The 22,981-nt window shown below is 39.2% G+C and overlaps 2 protein-coding genes across 8 annotated transcripts in view; one reads left to right on the forward strand and one right to left on the reverse strand.

Annotated features, from left to right (window-relative positions):
* PRKRA (protein activator of interferon induced protein kinase EIF2AK2) overlaps positions 1-5,813 on the reverse strand; it is an 18,916-nt gene extending 13,103 nt beyond the window's left edge. For both annotated transcript variants that reach the window (XM_034785502.1, XM_034785503.1), the window contains exons 1-2: positions 5,653-5,813; positions 2,455-2,624 (exon numbers count right to left, since the gene is read on the reverse strand). In XM_034785502.1, the coding sequence (XP_034641393.1) occupies positions 2,455-2,624; positions 5,653-5,717 (235 nt within the window). In that variant the 5' untranslated portion in view covers positions 5,718-5,813. The remainder of the gene's footprint in view (positions 1-2,454; positions 2,625-5,652) is intronic.
* On the forward strand, positions 5,262-21,749 carry PJVK (pejvakin). Of its 6 annotated transcripts, XM_034785499.1 has the most exons (8): positions 5,334-5,593; positions 6,803-6,977; positions 9,065-9,091; positions 9,846-10,041; positions 12,549-12,690; positions 15,764-15,881; positions 17,850-17,945; positions 21,265-21,749. In XM_034785499.1, exons 4-8 carry the CDS (start codon positions 9,923-9,925, stop codon positions 21,564-21,566), a joined length of 777 nt encoding a protein of 258 aa, XP_034641390.1. In that variant the 5' UTR covers positions 5,334-5,593; positions 6,803-6,977; positions 9,065-9,091; positions 9,846-9,922; the 3' UTR covers positions 21,567-21,749. The 6 variants fall into 6 exon arrangements, with proteins under 6 accessions (XP_034641388.1, XP_034641390.1, XP_034641386.1 ...); XM_034785497.1 differs by lacking the exon at positions 9,065-9,091 and having other exon boundaries at positions 5,262-5,593; positions 6,945-6,977; XM_034785495.1 differs by lacking the exon at positions 5,334-5,593 and having other exon boundaries at positions 5,813-6,977.
* Positions 21,750-22,981: the final 1,232 nt, after the last annotated feature.

Below are 22,981 nucleotides of genomic sequence, written 5' to 3' on the forward strand. Positions count from 1 at the left end.
GCTATCTGTGAAATGAGGATAATATGACTACCTAATTTCATATGAGTGTTCTGAAGATCAATTCATTGTCTGAGAAGCATTCAGTTACCTTAGCGAAAGCATGATAGAAATACCCAAGAAGAAACTAACAACTTCTTATTTGGTGCATAACTTAAATGGTATGTATTTAAGACCTGGGGTCACACACTGACAAGGCTACAGATAAATAATGAATAACTATTCTTTCACTGAAGTAGCTATCATATGGAAATATATACTAGAGCATGTAATTTTCATAGTGGCTGTGTACAAGGGGGCCAAATCATGGATGCATAGGCAACTTAATTCTGGAATTTCCTTGGTTTTTGAGTGCTTGACTTTACAACCATAATGTTCTTTTAATGTAATTTTTTTTTTTGCATGTAATAATTCTATATTTAGTGCACTATCATGAAGACAATAGATGTAGTTTATTCCAAACAGATTAATTTAAAATTAGGGCTGTCAAGCGGCTAAAAAAATTAATTGCAATTAATCGCGCAATTTAAAAATTAATCACACAATTAAACAATAGAATACCATTTATTTAAATATTTTTGGATGTTTTCTACATTTTCAAATATATTGATTTCAATCACAACACAGAATACAAAGCATACAGTGCTCACTGTAAAAAGACAAAAGAGATAGTATTTTTCAATTCACCTAATACAAGTATTGTAATGCAATCTCTTTATCATGACAGTTGAACTTATAGAATTATGTACAAAAGTACTGCATTCAAAAATAAAACAATGTAAAATTTTAGAGCTTGCAAGTCCACTCAGTCCTACTTCTTGTTCAGCCAATTGCTCAGACAAACAAGTTTGTTTACATTTGCAGGAGATAATGCTGCCCACTTCTTGTTTACAATGTCACTTGAAAGTAAGAACAGGTGTTCTCATGGCACTGTTGTAGCCGGTGTCACAAGATATTCCATGTTGATGATGGGTTCTGCTTGAAAAACATCCAAAGCAGTGCGGACCAATGCATGTTCATTTTCATTATCTATGCCACTAGCAGAAGGTTGATTTTCTTTTTTGGTGGTTCGGGTTCTGTAGTTTCCGCATCGGAGTGTTGCTCTTTTAAGACTTCTGAAAGCATGCTCCCTACCTAATCCCTCTCAGATTTTGGAAGGCACTTCAGATTCTTAAATCTTGGGTCAAGTGCTGTAGCTCGCTTTGGAAATCTCACATTGGTACCTTCTTTGCATTTTGTGACATCTGCAGTGAAAGTGTTCTTAAAATGAACATGTGCTGGGTCATCATCTGAGATTGCTATACCATGAAATATATGGCAGAATGTGGGTAAAACAGAGCAGGGGACATACAATTCTCCCCCAAGGAGTTCAGTCACAAATTTAATTAACACTTTTTTTTTTTTTTTTTTTAAATGCATGTGACCGGTATGGAAGCATGTCCTCTGGAATGGTGGCCGAAGCATGAAGGGGCATACAAATGATTAGCATATCTGGCACGTAAATACCTTGCAATGCTGACTACAAAAGTGCCATGCAAATGCCTGTTGTCACTTTCTGGTGACATTGTAAATAAGAAGAGGGCAACATTATCTCCTGTGAATGTAAACAAACTTGTTTGTCTTAGCAATAGGCTGAACAAGAAGTAGGATTGAGTGGACTTGTAGCCTCTGAAGTTTTACTTTTTTTTTGTTTTTGTTTGTTACTCAAAAACAAAACAATCTACATTTGAAAGTTGCACTTTCAGGACAAAGATTGCACTACAGTACTTGGATGAGGTGAACTGAAAAATACTATTTCTTCTGTTTATCATTTTTACAGTGCAAATATTTGTAATCAAAATATACACTTTGATTTCAATTACAACACAGAATACAAGATATATATGAAAATGTATAAAAACATCCAAAATATTTAATAAATTTCAATTGGTAGTCTCTTGTTTAACAGTGCAATTAAAACTGCGATGAATCGCTATTAATTTTTTAGTCGGGATTCATTTTTTTTAGTTAATTGCATGAGTTAACTGCGATTGCTTGATAGCCCTGTTTAGGTTAGGTTTTCCAGAATCCTCAAGCTAGCAGGCAGCTCTTGGAAATTTTCCCTTCAGCCAGTGAACATTCTTACCTAGCCAAGGTAATATTTATCTTTGCCTTTTTACTGAACTTTCTGAAAATATCAAATCAGAATTAACAGCCTAAAACTGCACTGTTTTAATGTTTAGTTTAGTCACATGTGAATCTCAAAGTTTAAAAGCTTGCTTTTTAGGCAAAGCTGTTAAAGTTTGGCAAGTACTGGAAGGAGCAAAAGCAAAGCATATTAACCTATTAAATAAATGAAATTGTCAAATCGTAACTTGTTGTTTTCCACTGGAAAACACACATTGGAAATAATTAAAGATTTTTTTTTTTCTTAAACCACTGCCAACAACCATACCAAAGGGTAGCAACATTACAGACCTGTGCCTGTTATTTCACCTACTGTGACTTTAAAGGTGAAACTTGGAAGATGTACTTGTCCTTCGGCCTTCTCAAACTTGTACTCAGGAGTGATACCAGCCTTCGTGCCATATTCATGTAACAACTGAATTGGTGTTTTCCCTGGTTTGGCAACAATCATTTCCTCCAAGCTGCAAAGAAAAGAATAAGATTTCCCAATGAATAATTTACAAAAGAAAATAATTTAGATGGGAAAACTGTATTTAAAGCTGGTAAAAAAACCTGGGAGACCAGGTTATAGGGAAGCAAAGTACTTGTCCAAGGTCCCATGGTAGACCAAGATAGAACCCAAGTTTACTGAATCCCAATTCACTAGGCCAATATTATCTCCCAAATTTCCATTTTTTTTAAACCACCTCTAGCTACTGTAAAAGGATAAAATTACCAACCTCCCCTCTCTCCCCCCCCAAATCTGGATGAGGAAAAATTAGTTTAACGAATTCTCAGTGTGTAGGGCCTTGCATCCATTCATATATGTGAAGTTTATTTTGCAGCATAGGAGGAAATAAGAACAGAGATGTAGGTAGGTGGAAAAGCTATTCAGAGGTCTAAGCTTAAACTTGTTTCAAAATGCCCAATAAGAGGCTCTAGGGATGGGCACATCAAAACTAGAACAGCAAGAAAGGAAGAGTATTTTAGCTGCAGCAGAGAAAGGGAAAAGATTGCAGTGGTTCTCAAACTTTTTGTATTTACAACCCCTTTCACACAGCAAGCCTCTGAGTTTCTTGATAAAAAATGTTTTTAATTTATAACTATTTTAAAGTGTTAATTTGTTATTTGTTAATATCACTTTTCACAGCAGACTTTCTAGCTAGCTGGGAGGCATATACTTGCAGCCCCCACATAACAACCTTGCAACCCCCTGAGGGGTCATGACCCCCATTTTGAGAACTTCTGTGATTAGAGGAAAAACAGGTAGCTCAGACAGTCACAACATGATCAAGCTAAGCTAAACTAAGGCATGTCTGTATTTAGCATTTGAGAAAGAGACCAGAAAAGTTAATTTACAAGCCGTTGTGGAGGAAAAACCAACAGGATTTGGCAAAAGCTTTTGGCAAAAAGAGGGGACAGAGTTAGAGGGATATGTTGAAAACAAAAACCCCCCTGCAATTTCTCAGATTTACAAGACTTTCCTATCTTAATCCCCAATAGGGCAACAAGTATTTAAACGCACGCACATGTATGATTTTTTTGCATCAGGAGGAACTACATGCATTTGCATGCAATTCAGAACTATCAGCTCTACATTGTAAAGCAAATTTAGTGCACAAAGAGTACCAGACTGACAAATCAGGAGACTAGTCACAGCACTATTATAGTATCAGTAGTGACTGCAAAATTCTCTACAAAGTGCCATCCTATGTACCTCAGCCCTCTTCTAAAGAGGCTGCCTAAAATGAGAAGAACACACAGACTTCGTGACGATTCAACATGCTGAAAGTGCCAACAAGAATGTCATTTTGTTTCATTTTGTAATATGGACACCTATCAACAAAAAACAGATGGACTCCAGTTAGTTTACATAGGTCTCTGAATGAATTTTGGTTGCTACTGAACCAAACTGGATTTGAATCACTGGCCTCCTTGTGAAAGGCTCTCATTACCCGTGTTTCAAGACAGCTTGTCATCGTCAATTCAAGTTATGAAAAATCAAACTGATCTTACTAAATGATGAAAGAAAAATTATTTTATGCTGAAATTAAGGGGAGAGGGAAAGTGGTTTTCAGCTGGAAGCTGCATGCTATGAAACCAGAATGCAAGTTAGATAACAAACACTTAAAATACAGGATCATTCTTAAACACAGCAATAAAGAATCAGTTATATAATGTGATAGAAAACAAATGGCAGATTGTTGTAGGCAACTGTTTTATTGGCAGATAGGAGTAGGTGAAACAAAATATTTTGCAAAATAACATTATATTACAAGTAATTAACACTTTCTTCTGATCACCAAGACAACTGGGAGTGGAGTCAGTTACAACATGGACAAGTGGTTGGATACCGAAGAGCACTTATTAATTCTCCACAGAAAGAATCATTGTTGAGGAGGATCTGAAGGTGACAGGTCCATAGTAGATTGAGCTTGCACCCATCTCAAAATGTATCAAGTTCAAAAGTTAAAAGTATCTGAATAGCTGTTCTCCAACAAAAGCTGGGCTATTTCAGGAACTGGTGTTTTAGGCCAGGACTATTCACAGGCTTAAAGTCAAACACATGAGTTTGTAGGATCATGGTATTCAAACAATCTCCTTGTCTGTCTTGGAACACGGCCTAGACTTCTTTTCCCCCTCCCTACATTATTTATTTTGCTCCACCACTAGGATGACAGAACATTATGCTGCTGGAAGTATCATGAAACTAGTTCCTGAGCATTTGTCAAAATGTACCATGGCACTGTTTGAAAGATGGGCTGTTGGGGACCTAAATACTTCTGAGGATCAGGATCTTTCTTGCCAGGGGGGTGATTACTGTCCTCTACCTATAAGTCCACCACTTCTGGTTTGAACTGGACAGGGTGCATGAAGGACTGGGCCACGTTTAACAGCTGTCACATTCTACCATGAAGGTGGCTCCTTTTCAGGGATGCTGAGTCCTGCTTACAACGGCTAACAACATTAACTTTACACTGACATGACTGAGAGGGATCTTCAACGGAGAGCTGAGTTTAAGGGCTATTGAGCCTGCCTCTGATTGCATCACTCTCAGTCCGAGGGTATGAGACTGAGCCTCAGGGACTGGCTGGCCGCGGGCGCAGGCTCGTGCAGCATCTACACTTACAACCCCGGTGGCTGCGCTGAGAGCAGGCGGGGGTAAAGGCCCCGCGCCGGGTCAGAGCCCGGGACAAAACCAGGCCGAAGGGCGGGACGCAGCCGGCCGCGCTCTGGGGCCGACAGGGCTCATGCTGGGCAACCCGCGGGCAGAGGGGAGCGGCGGGCTCTGGGGGGGCCTGGGGCTCAGACAGGGACCAGCGTTTTCCCCGCTCGCTCACTGCGCTGCGAGCTGGGGCAGCTGGGCCGCAGCGACAACGAGCGGGGGCACGAGCCCGGCCGGTGCCACCCCCGCAGGCAGCAGTTGGCCGCGGCCGCTCGCGCACCCCCGGTGAGTGGGGAGCGGGAGAGGTTTCCCTGATTACCCACAATGCCCCACTGCACCCTGACCTGCGGGGCTTGTCCGGCGCCTCCGGGCTCTGCTGGGTCGCGGCCGGGAAGGTCTCCTGAGACATGGCCGGGCCGGCCGCCTCCGCCTCCCAGCGAAGCGCGTCCCCTCGTGGCGTGTTGTGGGGGCGGGGCGGGGCGGGGCCGCGCCGGGAGAGCGGGGCGGCGCTACCTGCCGTTCCTGCTCGGCAAAGCCCCCGCTTCCTGTCGCTGCGGGGCCCGGCACCTTCCCGGAGAACGACGGTCCTTCCTGCCCTCCGCGGAGCGCACCCTGTGGGGCCGGAGGAGGTGGGCCCGGCCCTCGCTCAGCGCACCCTCTATGGCCTGGCCAGTGATGCACAAACCCTCCCCCCTCAGGAATCCCGGTGGGGAGAGTAATACCCCTCCCCCGACACACCCATGGGGCAGAGAGGGAAGCCCTATCCGTCAACCCCAGCATAGGCCACTCCCCACTCATGTATATGAACACTCTTAAAGCCCAGCAAAATCCCATGTGCCCCTCTGTGGTGGAGGACACCCCAGTGTTTACCCTAGGGCTGCTAGTTTTGGTTGGATATATTCCTGGAGATTTCATCACATGACATAATCTTTAATTCTTGGAGACTCCAGGCTAATCCTGGAGGGTTGGCAACCCTAATTTACCCCTTACATACTATTGTAGTAATCTTTATACAAAATATATCTTGTAAGCTATCACTTGAAAATCCATAACTTGCTGTTTAGTAATGGCCTGGTGAACTAGGTATGGCAAGATGACTGCAGAATTTAGTAATCTTTTGATTCTAAAGCAATCTTCGTACGTATTTTCAAATAATGGCATTATACTACTAAAGATTGAGCAATCATCTCTGTATCATTTTACACAGTTAATTTATTATTCATTGTACTGGATGAGATGGCAGAACAGAAGGAAATTGGAAAACAATACACTAGAAGCTGGGTGGTGATGACCGTACTGATTCTCTTTTCCAAGTAAAATGTAACTAGGCTTTAAACAAAGGAGTTAGACTTTAAGTTTTGCCATGTGATCATTCAATTACTAAAATATTTTAACATGGGTATGAGGGTTGGAAACTGCAGTTGATATAGGGTTTTTTATTATTATTAATGCTATACTATGTTTGCTGCTGCTACCAAAAACTTCGTTAAGCAGGTTGGTGACGGTGGGAGATTAGTCCCTGTTCCTAGCCTCAGTGAAGCTGACAAATACCAACCTCTGAGTCTTGTTATTAAGAAGAGAAAATGTTTTCTTTCAAAAAAATCTAAATTTGCTTCGACACCTTTCACCCTAAAAGACATTCTTCAGGGAGAGAAAGAAATTTCAGCTGGTAAGTTTTTCTGTTCTTCTTTAAGGCCTGAAATATTAAGGTTTTGCAGTAAACAGAGACCTGGTGTTATATTTAATTAGTATATGTAATATGATAATTATCTTCATTAGCCATGCAATTCATGAGAAATGAAAAAATAAATTATAAAAATAGTCAAACTTCTATTTAAAAAACTGCACAAATATGTTTACTAAATGGCTAAAAATCTGGAATAATTTTCAGGAATCCATTTTATTGACAAATCTTGATTATTTTTGTGTACTAATAAATAGCAAGTATAATTCAGCCATGTGTATTTAAAAAGTATTATCATAAAAGATTCCTGGTAAATATGTTAGCATATGTTATTTACCAGTTATTTAAAGTTCCATTGTACTATATATACGTTTTCAAGGCACATCTCCATGAAGCGTCACTGTTGAATAGAAATAATGGCTCCAATCCTGCAACTGATTCATGTGACTGACCTCTTGTACCAGCTAAATGGGGATCTGTTCAATCACAAGGGTCTGCCCATGCAGATCTGATTGAAGAATTGGGCCATAGTAATTTAATTTAGTCAAATATTTCAGTAGTGTAGCTACCTCTAGATATGTATAATTCGAATAAATCTTAAGGAGACTCTGTCTTAAGTAGGAGGTTCAAAATTTAAACTATAGGTCCAGATCCACAAAAGTGGTGTGATGCTGAATGTCACAATGCCTAGCTTTTATAGGTGTTTAGAAAATCATTGGAACTACCTGGGATCCACATAGCCTGAGTTAGGTGCCTAAACTCCCTATACAATGAATGTCACAAGATAGGCACTTTAAGAATGCGATCCACTAGATGGGGAGCTGCCTAAGCTAGCCAGTAGGAAAGACTGACAAGAGCTGTGTGACTTAAGCTGTTATTAAGACAGATGGCTAATTCCGAGCTGCAGAGAAGTGTCTATCTCTATGTGTGTTCCACAACCGGGAACCCCTCTCCTAGCGTCAGGTGGCTTACACGCCTAAGCTGTTTCTTGTAAGGGGCAGTTAGGTAATTACCTCACTACACAGAAAGAGGTGGTGCCCACCTGATAACTTTAGCCCCCTAGTTAGAACACTCATTTGGGATGGGGGAGATCCACATTCAGTTCCTCCTGCTGCCTGATGGGGAGAGAAGATTTGAAGAGACTCTCCCTTGTGTCAGGAGAGCTCTCTAACCACTCAACCATGGGGCTCGCTCTCTCACTTTCTTCAATTGAAACTGTTCCACTGTGTATAAATAATTAAAGGGTCATTGGAGCATGGAGACTGGACCCTGGGTCTCCCCAGCCCAGATGGGTTCCCTAACCAACAGGCTATGGAGTCATTCTTTCTTGCTTTGGTCCAATGACTCTTTAATGCAGTGAGTGCACTTGAAAGCAGAAAAATCCACTAAGGAAAAACATTTCTATTTCAAGACTACACGGAGACTTGACACACAAATAGGGTCAAATTCTTCTAGCTTTGCACCTATGAGAAATTCAGTAAGATTACTTGTGTAGGTAAAAGTTGCAAAAGATTTCTTGTAAAATCTAGTTTTAAAAAGGTCAAACAAACAAACAAAACACCTTGACAGTGTCCTTTCAATAGGGGTTACATCTCATGAGGACAATGTGCTTTAATTTGTAATTGAATTTCTACTCTTTGGATGAGAAAGATACTGGAAAATGTGACAAGCCACTTAGCATTATGAGAGAAAAATATTATACACTCAAAAGCTTTAACATTCACTTTATGAAAAGTCTGTAACTTCCTTTGTTAATAAAAGACTTCAGTTGTGCTATATTGTCAACCAGTATCTTCTAATTTTTTCCACAAGTAGAACAGAAATATATTGTGAATCACAAGGAAAATATTAACTAAAAATGCCTATTAGGTTAGAATAGAGTTCAAACAAAAATGGATTCTTTAGTTCATACCAAGATCTGCGTACATGCAAAATTTCAAGAAAGTCAGACGACTTACTAAGTGTTTTGCTACTTCTCCAGAAGAAATTATAAAAGTAGACAATAAAATCAATGGATGCTGCATCTTATCATGTGACAGGTGTATTAACCTTTTCTAACTGACTCCTTTTAGGTGATGGGGGCCATGAAATTAAGCCAGGTATGCTACTAGTAGTCATGTGTGTCACACATGTATTACAGAAATGAAAAACAAATTCAGCTAAATTGCCACTATAAATATAACTAGAAACTCAGCACTTATTAAAATGATTTTTATATGGGACTCTTCAGCAATGAGGATTGTGTTAAAAAATAAAAATAAAAATCAGAGGGCATAAACCACCCTTGTACCAACCAAAGGCCCTATGTACCACCACAGCCACTCTTAATGTAATGAGAATGGCGATGTGGTCTAGTATAGGACATTACACTGTGTGTTAAGAGTTTAAATTCTGTTTCTGGATTTGCCATTGATGTACTATGTGATCTGGGACAAGTCACTTCATTTGTGCTTCAGTTTCTCCACTAATAAATTGGGGATAACGCTTACTCACCTGTGTAAAGAGCTCTGCTATCTGTGGATGAAAGGATACTTTATAAGAATTCCAATAAGTATGATTTTTGTCTGAGACCCTTCTGCTGCTCTGAATTTCACCCCACAAGAATAAAGTTTGTGTTTGATATTTTCAGGGTGATACCCCCATTCTTTAGTTTAAGTTTGATCCTGTAAAATTAGTAACAGTTTTGCGCTATGCCAGACTTGGTTTGAATCACTACTATAATTCTCAGCCATTAATGTCTGTGTATTTAGGTATTATTCTGTTTCTAACCTAATGGACTTCTATTTTATTTTCTGTATATGGGCATGAGACTTCCCCCTCCCCAAAATACAGCAAGTATCCTCTTTTCCTCAGGTGTTTCATCCTATCAGCTGTTGAATTATGAAGACAAATCAGATGTTTCACTCTATGGTAGACGAGGAAATCAAATAATGAGTGACGTTGGGGTCAATATTGCTGGATCAGATTCTATTGCAGTAAAAGCTTCATTTGGTATCGTGACCAAACATGAGGTTGAAGTACCAACATTACTTAAAGAACTTACTACTAGGTTAGTACTATAATTTTTATATACTTGGCCCAAGTGATTCGATGGTTAGATTATGTGAGATTACATTGAAATCCTGTGTGATTTGGGTTTTTTTGGTTAGGCTTTGAGAACCGTAAATCAACTAATAAGATTTGCTGTATGATCATTTAATAAGAACATAAGAATGGCCATACGGGTCAGACCAATGATCCCTCCAGCCCAGTATTCTGTCTTCTGACGGTGGCCAGTGCCAGATGCTTCAGAGGGAATGAACAGAACAGGGTAATTATCGACTGATAATTCTGTTAGCTTTTTTAACTGCTGCTGCACATTGGAAGGATGTGTTTAGAAAACTACCCACGATGACTCCAAAATCACTTTCTTGAGTGGTAATAGGTAATTTAGACCCAATCACTTTTATGTATCCATTGCTTTGCACTTATCAACACTGAATTTCATCTGCCATTTTGTTGTTCAGTCACCCAGTTCAGTGAGATCCCTTTGTAATGTTTTGCAGTCAGCTTTGCACTTAACTATCTTGAGTAATTTTGTTATCATCTGCAAATTTTACTACCTCACTGTTCACCACCTTTTCCAGATCACTTATGAATATATTAAATAGATTTATAAGGCCAGAAGGGACCATTGGTGATCATGTACACTGACTTCCTGCATAATGCAGGCCAGAAGACTTGCATGAATTATATCCTGTTTGAACTAGAGAATATCTTTTTAGAAAAACATCCAATCTTAATTTCAAAGTTTCCAGTGATACAGAATTCACCATATCCCTTGGTAACTGGTTCTAATGGTTAATTACCCCCACTGTTTTTTTAAATGCTTTATTTTGAGCCTGAATTTATATCTCTTCAGCTTCCAGACATTGGATCTTGCTATGTCTTTGTCTGTTAGACTGAAGAGCCCTCTTGCAAATTTCTGTTCCCCCATGTAGGTACTTATAGTCTGTGAGCAAGTCATCCCATAAATTTCTCTTTGATAAACTACATAAATTGAGTTCCTTGGGTCTATTACTATAAATCATGTTTTCCAGTCCTCTGATGGTTCTTGTGGCTCTTCTCTTAACCCTCTCTAATTTTTCAACATCCTTCTTGAAGTGTAGACACAGATGGGACACAGTATTCCAACAGTGGTTGCACAAGTGCCAAATACAGAGGTAATATAAACTCCCTACTCATATTCAAGATTCAGCTGTTTATTCTTCCATGGTTCACATTAGCCCTTTTGGCCACAGTGTCACACTGCCGGGAGTTCATGTTCAGCTGATTATCCACCTTGACACCCAAGTCTTTTTCAGAGTCATCGTTTCCCAGAATGAAGTCCCTGGTCCTGTAAGTACGGCCACACATTCTTTATTTGTAGATGTATGACTTTATGTCTGGCTGTATTTAAAGGCCTATTGTTTGCTTGCAACTAGCTTACCATGTGATACAGATCACTTTGTATCAGTGACCTATCCTATTCAGTGTTTATCATTCCCCCAATCTCTTCTGTCCTCTGCAAACATTTATTAGTAATGATTTTATGTTTTCTTCCAAGTCATTGATAAAAATGTTAAATAGCATAGGACCAGGAACCTCACTAGAAACAAACCTGCTCGATGATGATCCCCTGTTTACAATTACATGTTGAGACTTATCACTTAACCAGTTTTAATCCATTTAATGTGTGTTATTATGACTTTGATTTGTTCTAGTTTTCTAAACAAAATGTCCGTGGTACCAAGCAGAGGTGACGTGGGGGGAGGGCACATGGAGTTATATGCCCCCCTGCCAGATTATTGCCAGGGTTTGGTGGCCCTGCTTGGTCACATGGTGTGGCTGGGTCCCCTCCCTGCACAGCAGCTGCTGGAGCATGCAAGCTGGGAGCTGCTGCCATGATGGGAGAGGCAGCAGTAAACAGCTGGGAGCTGCAGGGAGGAGCTGCTGAGGGTAAGAGGAGAGGCATGCCTGGGGAGCCATGACTCAAGCTGTTTGGGGGGTGAACCTTTAAATTGTGCCCTCCCTCCCCCACTTTCAGCAGGTACTAGTTGTCTGTGGTACCAAGTCAATTGCTTTACAGAAGTCAAAGTATATTACATCAATGCTATTACCTTATCAACCAAACTTGTAATCTCAAAAAAGATATCCAGTTAATTTGACAAGATGTGTTTTCCATAAATCCTTGTTAATTGGCACTAATTATATTACTCTCCATTAATCCTTTATTAATCAAGTGCCATATCAGCTGTTCTTTTTAGTGCCCAGGTCAATCCATCTATAATAACCCAGGTCTTCCTGTTTACCTTTTTAAAATATTGGCACATTAGCATTTTTCCAGTCCTTTGGAACTTCCTTATGTTCCAGGACTAATTGAAAATCAATTTTAATGGTCCCGATAGCTCTTCAGCCAACTCTTTTAAACTCTTGGATGCAAGTTAGCCAAGCCTGCTGATTTTAAAAATGTCTAACTTTATTAGCTGCTGTTTAATTTGCTAATTATCTGTGGATTTTTTTCTCCTTTAATTTTAGAAAAATTAACTTTGATCACTGCCTAGTCCGACAATCAAGAGAAAGTAGGAAAGAGGTTCTGTGTGTGGTCATGGAAAGTATTAGAACAACACGGCAATGCTCATTATCTGTGCATGCTGGTATGCGTGGGGAAACAATGAGGGTAAATATAGACTTCTTTAACTAATAAAATGGATAGTAGGGACTCGTATTCTTATTGTAAGGACCTGTGACCAGATTTTAATTGCATTTACACTGGTGTAAATCCAGAGCAATTCCAATGTAAGTCAATGGAATTGTACTGATGTAAATTAAATTAAACTCTGACCCTCTCTCTGCTTTTCAGATCTAGAGAAAACTATGCCAGTATAGGATATTGGGGTAAAATCTTGGTTCCACTGATGTCAATAGCAAAACTTGTATTGACTTCATTGGGGCCAGGATTTCACCCCATTCTATTAATTTAATATTGGAATAGGCCATATACCATAATTATGCTATGTGTGTGATGTTCTCCATATTGACTTTTTTTTTATTTTAATAAACTATAATTAAAAACATTACTAGGAGAACTTGGTTGTCAGACTTGTACACTTTTTCATATTTTAAAATTACCAGTCTTATGAGTAACAAGTACTGTTGTTTTGCTCACACAGGGCCTTATTTTTTTTTTAAACACATGAAAAACTGTTCATGTATATGAAGCTTTTATGGTATTTTATATAGGGGAGCATCTTACATTGGTTGTTTTACATAAATATAAATGCAGATTCTACAATTAGAAAAATTGGTTGCAAGCCAGATTCTGCATGAGGCAGAAGCGGACAGATCACTTAAAAAGAATGCAGAAAGAAGGAATTAGCTAGTTCTAATTTAATTTCCCCAGTCATGCAATTTATCATTTATTAATAGCTAATGGAAGTTAATACAGTGTTATTTATAGTTATATAGGACTAGGGTGGTTATATGGCCTTGTTTGCAGTGATTAGGTACAGTCTTGTTCTAGTGAAATCCCAGTCAGTTCTAGTGAAATCTGTCCCAGATTCCTTAGAACTGGCTTTGTAGCCATTCTGTAAGCTACCAGGTCATGGGCAGCCTACCTTGTGGATGGAGGAGGACCTTGCCAGTTGGTTGTGGTGGCAATTCAGGTGATAAGTGAAGATCCAGGGATCAGGCACCAGTCTAAGGATGAAGCTAGAGTCAGAATCAAGGGGCCAAACTGAAGCTGAGAACTGGAGTCAGAATCTTAAGACAAAGGGTAAGCTGGAATTGTAGTCAGGGACATAGCAAAGAGTTGGAACTAGAAGTTAGAAACCAGAATGGAACAGGGAGACTGGGGATGAAGCAGGTATAGGCTGGAGCTGGAGCAAGAACCGGCTGGGAAGCAGGGCAGGGCTTGGCGCCTGGACTGGAGGGTGAGAGCAGAATAAGCACGGCTGTGGGTGTGATATGCATTGAGCAGCCACCATGTGGTGGCTGCAAGGTTCAAGTAGCAAACCGTTGGCTCCTCTGCCCAATCAGGAAGTGCAACTGTTTGGAAGGGGCTCATTGGGCCTATCTGAACTTGCTGGGTTGCCTAGCGACCAGGCTGGGAGCCAGCTGTGTCCCTGACACATCCATCATAATAACAGTAATAATAATACACGTGTCCTCTCCCTTCCCAGTCCCTGCTGTTGGGTTAATTGAGTCTGAATGTAGTGCTTCTAAAAGATGCTAATTCCTCGTTTAAAAATGGACCAGCTACAGTGCTATAGATGAGAAGGTGCAATCTGGAATGAAATTATTAAATTAAAAGGCAAACTCCATAAGAAAACAGCTGGCAGACAGAAAGGTGGAAGATTAGTGCTTAGGATCAGCACAACTAAGTTTGAAAGCTGATTTTGATAGTGTTTGGATAGTGTGATATTTACAGTTACAGACGCTCCCCAGGTTACACAAGACCCGACTTACGCAAATTCGCACTTATGGAAAAAGTTCCAGAAGCCAGAAATAGGATTTTCAAGTTGTGGAAATTTTTGCGTAACGTATGAGTATACATTTCCGACTTATGCAAAATTCGAGTTACGCAAGGCTTTCCGGAATGCAACGATTGGGTGAGTCGGGGGGTGTGTGTACTTCTTTAAATTTGATTTGAAGACATTTTGATGTCAGTCTTACCTATTCACTTTCAGTTGGCACCAACTGCACTCTTCTTCACTCCCATACAAAGAAAATCATAGCGTAGGTGAAAAATATGATCAAAATTTCCTCCTGATTCCAGAAAGGGAGAACAGGGAAAAGAAGAGGAGTGAAAAGAAAAACAAGATGAAAAAATAGAAAGCAAAACTAGAAAAAATACACAGAGAAGAAAAGAGATGAGAAGTGAAAAACAAAATGAACAAAGACATAGGTCAGGGTGAAGATACAGAAAACAGTTGAGATAAATCAAAGGTGGAATGGGATGCGGTGTGTATATGTGTGTTGAATTAAGATTTTATATGCTTTATGGCATATAGTCCCAGACCATATAATATTTGAAGAATGGCAATACAAGATATTGGCCCTGTCATTGCTGTTTCATCCCAACATGAGGGAGGCCCACTCTGACTCCTCCAAAGAGGAGCTGCTATTGGGAGGACAGAAGCAGGCCTCTTAGATCCTTATCCAAAATCCAGTGACGTCTATGGGACTCTTTCCATTAACTTCAGTGGGCTTTGGATTGGATTCTTAGCTTCCCCTCAAATAGAAACTGTGACTGACTTGTCAAAGTAGGAGATATAATGATTGGACCTGGTTGCAGGAAGTCAGAAAGCTAAGGCTTGTTGGGAGTCTGGGTTACTGGAAGGATAAAGCTCTGATATCGTTAGTTGTACACAGAGAGCAGGGATCTCGGAAAGTTTGGATAATTAGGTTTGCATATCATTAGGTTTGCATAATCCTGCAAGTCCTTTGAGTTATGCTTATCACTAATTTATGTATTGGATATACTGCCTAATTTTCTATGGCCAGTTGGCACTTTCTCTCTATCAAACATTACTGAAGTGCAGAAAAGAAAGGATGACATTAGTATACTGATCAGAACTGGGAAAATTTCTTTGGAGGTGGAGTTTGATCTTCAACTTCAAAAGAGTCTTTCCATTGCTGAAATTTTCATACTATATTTTAAAGCTATTACTCTTAATTTTCATTTCTGTTCAAAACATTTTTTGTAAATATTTTTTCTTAATGAAATAAAATTTTCCTTTTTTAAATCATAGTTTCATATTATTGAGGACCAAAATCACAAGGGACGAGACAAAGCTATTGTTTTTCCAGCTCACACAACTATTGCATTTAGTGTATTTGAACTTTATATTCACTTAGATGGTAATTTTGGTAAGTAATTTTTTGTGTTATTATTATAATTGCTAATATAGTAATTTGATTCTTTAAAACATTGTTCTTAAACTGAGATTTGACATGTGTCAGCCCCAATCCTATAAATATTTATGTACATACTTAACTTTATACATGTCAGTTGTCTGACCTCATCAGAGCCTTAGCTTTAATCCACAATTAGTTCTTGCTAGGATAAATATAAAAGGCATTAAAGGGTCTGATTTATCCTTGAAATGATTTCAGAGAATTAACTATATCAGATATTTAAATGTAAGTTTTTGAAAAATGAAATCACACTGTTAGCAATGAAACATTAAAAAATACATCTGCATATCAGTGTATGCCTTTGCTGGTTTGTAAGAAACTGAATATCTTAGGGCCATCTGATCCATTTCTCCATAAAAGAAGAATATGGCCTGGCAGGCCCCTCTGAAAAAGGCACGGCTGTGAAACTGATAAACAAAAATATTTATCCTGCCTGGAGCTTCTATTTCAGTTTGCCCCAAATCAGTGAAACACAGTCAGAGACTAGTCAGACACGGTCACCTCCAAATCTTTACAAAGTTTAAAAAAAACACAGTTACACAAAACAAAGTGGATTGACCTGCCTAATACTCTCCCAGTCTGTGGAAAGGATATGGTTTTATAAATTCCCCTCATTTCCCAGTGTGCTTTATCCCAGCCCAGGACTACAATTAGATGGAAACCTTCAGTCAATCAAAGTATGGGGGTAATAATAATCCATAATATAGTTTTAGGGCTTGATCCTGCACTCATTAAAGTTAATGGCAAAACTCCCATTGACTTCAGAAGTGCAGGATCAGGCCTTTAGTGACCATATAATTTAGATTGTATTTTAAAAATATAACCAAAAAGATAAGAATTACCTCATGAAATATTATCTATCTCCATATATGCATGTAATACTACGCACTTGTTAGAGGTTCTGGTTGGGGCCCCAGATGCTTTGCAACACATTGGAGATGCATTCTATGACAAAGGCACTCTGAAGTTTGAAGCATAGTGACACATTTACATTTCTGTGACAACCTTATGTGCATTAAAAAAACCAAAGTAGTTATTGAATTAACTATGAAAAAAGATAATACAAGCAGTACAGAATCCCTCTGATATTCATTTTAATATTAAATTAAACACATAAATCCTAATTTTGGAATTATTTTCCATTTTACTTTGTCATTGCACAGTGGGGATAGGTGCACTAGTTAGATGTTTTTACTAAAAATGACCAATGAAATAGCAATATTGATATTTAAATTTTTATCATTAAGGTGCAGAGGTAATCCCCAATACAGATGAATGAGAGCTGTTAGTATATCTCTTTAAAGTTCTTTGTAAATTTATTAAGACAATATGGCATCAGTTTACTTCAAAGCCTTTTCTTTACAACCTTAGAGGCTAAAAAAATTAAGAATTTTATTTATGTTTAATTTAAAAGTTTTACAGCTGATTATGTGGTGAATAACATGGTTGGGAATCACAGAAAACCATTCACAATTGCAGATTTTCCATTTTTGGTTTCAAATGGGTATGTGACTCTGCTTTTACTCCAAACGTGAGGCAGTCTGTTAATGGAATGCTGACTGCCTTAGACATTTAACCTGGCCAGGAAACCGTAAGGAAATGCCTAATGTGAAGGTCACTATAAACCATCTAAATTAATAAATGATGTAGTTACTACTTCATCTCATCTTGTTCTCTCTCTGTGTCATCTCATTTTTTGTGCTAACACTGTGTGCATGTTGTTTTACACCATCTTTCCTAGGAATTAAAGACCAGTAGAATGACTAATAGGAAAGCTGTATTTAATTTTAAGCATTCTCTTAGCTTTATAATACTGTACATGTTATATAACAGAAAACATTTTGTATTAAGCTGTGTTTCGAAATTGTATAGCTTTTGAATTTCATTGTTCCGAAGGTTCTACTTTTTCCTTTAATACAGAGTTCTGTGTCACTCCAGTTTCAAAAGGAGGATTTGAAAAAGAGCAATCTGGATCATTTTCATTGAACAAATTAAGGAGGAATCTGTTCCACCGAAGTATGATGTTTGATATTTATGTCCAAATACACTAATCAAATGGATTAAGTGCATGTTTTTTTTTCTTTGACTTAGTCGGAAAGGTCAGAAGTTCAAAAGCATCTAATCAAGATAGAATTCCACTTTAAAATTTGCACCAAGATAATAGCTATTTTGGCTATGATCAGATCTAGTCAAAATAATTGTAAAGATTTTAAGATATTAATGGAGAGAGTCTGGTTTTAAATAATTATATTTTTAATTAATATGAATATATTATTTTGTTTATCATGAAAACTTCTAATTGTTTTCTTAAAATAAATGATATTGGTGATCATAAATACTAATTGTACAACTGCAATATCTTAGTATGTAAATTTGTTCTATATTTTTACAATTTAGAAAGTATTGCATAGTCGATATCAAAGGATGATATATAAAGATAAGATAAAGTTGAGGTTGTAAATGTTATATATTTATTAATTTAAAATACTAGAAAATGCTCAGTAGGGCGTAATCTTCAATTGACAGGGAATTGGCCTGTATCTATATATAGATTTTCTTTCTTATCTTCAAATAACATGAAAACATTTTAAAAATGTTGTATGTTGTATACAATTAAAAACTGGATATTTACCATCCCTGGTAGTTAAATTTACTGTAGTATGAGCCTGATCCTGGACCACTGAAGTCAAGTGGAATTTTGCTACTTACTTCAGTGAATGAAGGATAAGGCTCCATTTTCAGTATTTCTTATTCTAAGAATGGGAAAAAACACAAATACAAGAATAAAGATAAATGTTGTGGTGCAGTAAACATCTGCGTCTAATGGTGCCCTTTGTGTAGGAGCCTTTACTCCACTTTTACCCCTCCCCAGTGGTGCAAGTACCGTGGTACAGTCTGATACGCCGTACCACTTAAGATATTTATAGCTGGTACGGCATACTGGAAAGACAGAGGAGGAGCCCGCCCCCTGCCTTTCCACGCAGCTGCATCTCCTGAGTCCTCCTGCCTGGGGTCTGTACCGCAGCCCTGCCGGCGGATAAGGCTGTGGGGGCGGGGCTGGGAGTGGTACAGCAGCCGCGCCGGAGAAGCTGCCAGTGTGGGGCTGCCGAGCGGCCCCACATTCTGCTCAGGTCCTGGGAACCGCAGCAGGGAATGGAGTAGAACGTGGGGCTGCTGGGCAGCTCCTCTGGCAGGGCTTCTGTACCCTCCGCCCCGTTCTCTGGCAGGGCTGCTGTACAGATCCCAGGCAGGAGGACTCAGGAGAAGTAGCTAAATGAAAGGGCTGGGGGTCAGGCTGCGGGTAGTACAGCAGCCATGCCAGAGGAGCTGCCGGCGTGGAGCTGCCCGGCAGCCCCACGCTATTCTGCTACTTTCACCGCTGTGGTTCTAGTGAGCCCTGATCTCCCGGGAACAGCAGCTGTGAAAGGAGCCAAACGTAGGGCTGCTGGGCAACCCCACGTCAGCAGTTCATCTGGTGCGGCTGAACCGTTCCCAGTCCGGCTCCCAGCCCTTCCACACAGCTGTGTCTCCTGAGTCCTCCTGCCTGGGGTCTGTGCAGCAGAAGTCTCCAGTGCAGCGGGAGGAGGACAGAGCCTCTCCCCCGGCCCCCCGCACCACCACCCCAGTAATGTGGGATAGATGTGGATTATGGGGAGAGCGCGGGGCCCCGGGCTGGAGGCAGGGTGGGGAGGGTAGTAGTCATGTGGGGAGGTCACCTGCCCCCCTGCTTTGTGTCCCTCCCATGAGTGCAGCATACTGGCAAGAAATGATTTCTACTTGCACCACTGCCCCTCCCTGATCCTGGGGGCTGCTGGAGACCAAACCAACCTGTAGTGCAAGTTTAAGTAGCCTCAGTGCTGCTCTAACCTGCACCAATGGATGACAGTCTCCAAGGAATCAGTCTGCTGGTCAAGTTGTTTGGAGTGCTTCATACTCTTGGCCTGAAACATCGCCTCTGCATAGGGAGCCAAGAATAGCTGGTGTAGGGGATGGCTGTGCCCACCTTATAACAACACAGAATTTACCTATTCTAGGGAAGTCCTTTCCTGCTGTCTTAAGACAGCTTTCAGTCCCGTTTGCCCCAATCCCCAAAGGGGATTTAAGAGAGGCTGAAGATCTGGCTCACTGTATGAAAGTCAGGAAATTACCATGTTAAACTCATATTTCAGAAAGTATAAACATCAGTCTGGAAATACTAAGTTCAGATTTCAGTACTCTAACTTTGTGTTTTTTCATTGCTTATACACTGCTTATTGATGTAACAACTCCATTAGTTATAAAATGGAGAGTCCCATGTTGGGTATATGTATTAAAAGAGTATAGGCGAATACTTTCAACCTTAGGTGCCTAAAATTAGGTTCTTATTTATACATCTAAATAAAAATGGCTTGATTTCCAAAGGTGCTGGGTACTTGCAGCTCCCATTCATAATGGAAATTACTTCACTTCTTTTTAGATACTGATGACAAATTTAGATTTGAGAATGTGGTAATAGTTTTTTTTGTTGTACTATAATATCTGCATTCACCTTTCTGGCCTGTATCAGGTACAAGAGTTATCTCAAACCTGTCTTGTTAGGGTGTTTAGAGTATTCAAGATCTGAGGCATGTATGCTCATGTTGGAAGTGGAAGAAAATGATCCCTGGTCTGTTGGAGTGTGCTTACTGACCACTATTGGGAGGATAGAGTGATTTCAGTCCTATTCCTAAAGAGATTCACAATCCTGCAGATGTACACAAACACTTTTTTTGAGTGCTGGAATATTTATAAAAATACAAAGGCTACTGGGGTCTGATGGGAGGTCTCTGCTCCTGGAGAGTTTATCAGTGAGCCTGCATATCATTGTAAATCGTGTCCTGAATTCCATAAACAGCTCAGAAATATACACACCAAATTTTCCAAAACTAATTAGGTGCTGGCCCTCCTGGAGGACACCAGAATTAAACTATATTTGGAGTTTATGATGTACATTTCTTTTTCCTGCCCTCCTCTCCCCTCCCCCCCCCAAAAAAGTGAGAGAAACATTTCAAATGTGAATTATCACCAACTTTCCAAATGCTCAAAATGTTCATGAGATGTAGGGTTGTTATTTCATCAGTGACAACATTGTCCTCTGGCAGACGATATCTGTAAGAAATTTCTGCCTCCCCTTTGAAGTAAAAGTGTCAAAATTAGGGTTTCAATGGAAAACCTAGTTACAACCATAAAATGGTGTCTCTAATATGGCTTCATAATTCAGTACTTATTTCCGTCAGTGGATTAATAGTATGATGTGTCCTGGTGTGTTCATAGTGTGATGACAAATCATTGCTATTTTGTGTGTATTCTTTTTCAGATAAAAGGGTAATGGATATCATTGCTAATTCAGATGCTTACTTGGAGGACCTTTTTACAGACTATTATGAAAAAGCTGCAAGCATGACTGATATCTCTACAAGCTATCTCAGAGAAGGGTCTCATATCCGGGTTAATTTACTTAATAACAACATCCCAAAAGGTCCTTGTGCCCTTTGTGGAATGGGAAATTCTAAAAGAGAAACAGTTTATGGATGCCTAGAGTGTTCTTTTAATGGACAAAAGTATGTACGACTGCATGCTGTGCCCTGCTTTGATGTCTGGCACAAGAGAGTGAGATAAATGATCTATGAATGTGACTATTGTTATAGACTTCAGTGTAACTGTGCCACAACATTTCCAAAATTGTTGAATATTGAGTTAAGTTCAACAGACATTAAAAGTGCAAAATATTTGGTTATGCTATTTCCTTTTTTATTGTAAAGTGATTCTTTTATTTTACAATAAAGATAATTATATTACCTAGTTCAGAAATACCCCATATACATTTTCTTCAAAAAAATGCTACTTTTCTTCTTTGGGCACTTTCTCATTTTATCATTCATGGTAAGTAATATATACATGTTGAAATTGAATTCCAGAGTAGCAATCAGAATATAGTTTGGAATTTACTATAAAAGCTGCTTATGCACATTTGGTCTGTCAAGATGTTATATATTGCCTTAACTACACCAGAGTATGATGGTAAAATGAGAAAACGTGTTAATAATTTAGTGCTATCATGAATGTTTAATTGAAGTATCAGATTAAAAGCACATTTAAAAACTAGCTCAGTTTAAGGTTTCATTTACAAGAGGGAAGAGTTAAAAGGATTGTAACTGGTGATTATGGATTCCATTTTAGGCTGTGAATTCCCCATATGTCTGTTCTGATTATATTTGTAGGGACCACAAACAAGTCTACAGTTTGCACTTGGCTAACTCAAATCTGACTCTTTTTTTTTTTTTTTTTTAAGCCTTCAGACTTGCTGCTGACTTTAGTGGCTTTCATATTTGGAAAAAACAAACAAAATTATATTGCATTGCAAAACTAGTGTACTGAATCCCACCTATTACATCTCAGGTCTAGTAGCTGTAGAGCCCAATATCACAAATTAAAAAGTTGTATGCAGTCAAATTGTAGCCATTGCAATCCCAGGATATTGGATAGACAAGGTGGGTAAGGAAATATCTTTTATTGGACCAACTTCTGTGATACTGGGAGTTCCTTTCTGAGACTTGAAGAGCTCTGTGTGGCTCAAAAGCTTGTGTCTCTCTCTCATCCACAGAAGTTGGTCCAATTTAAAAAAAAAAAAAGTTTGCATAGTGGGGAATGCATGTAGCAGAGGGCACTGCAGTGTAGAATATTGAAATTGGCAGTGCTAGGCCCGTCTGCCTGACCTGCTTGGCTCTCTTTTGATACTGCAATTTTAAAGTAAGAATTTTAATCTCTCTCCTAACTCCCTCTATCTTAAGTAGAAGCTGTGTATATGTGGCAGCCTTTCTGCTTCATTCTTGTGTTGCTAGTTTCAGCATGCACATGCTTTAGTGGAAGCTTACAATTAATGTGTAGTGTAATGATTACACATTCAAATAAAACACAATGATGCTTGTCTCTTTAGACCTTAAATGCTGTCAAATTGACATTTTTGAATTTCTGTGTATGTCTGGCTGTAGATAAGGTGGTAGCTTTTGAATGCCACACCTACTCAATTCCAA

The sequence above is a fragment of the Trachemys scripta genome, chromosome 11 (genome assembly GCF_013100865.1).
Source record: "Trachemys scripta elegans isolate TJP31775 chromosome 11, CAS_Tse_1.0, whole genome shotgun sequence".
NCBI lineage: Eukaryota > Metazoa > Chordata > Testudines > Emydidae > Trachemys > Trachemys scripta.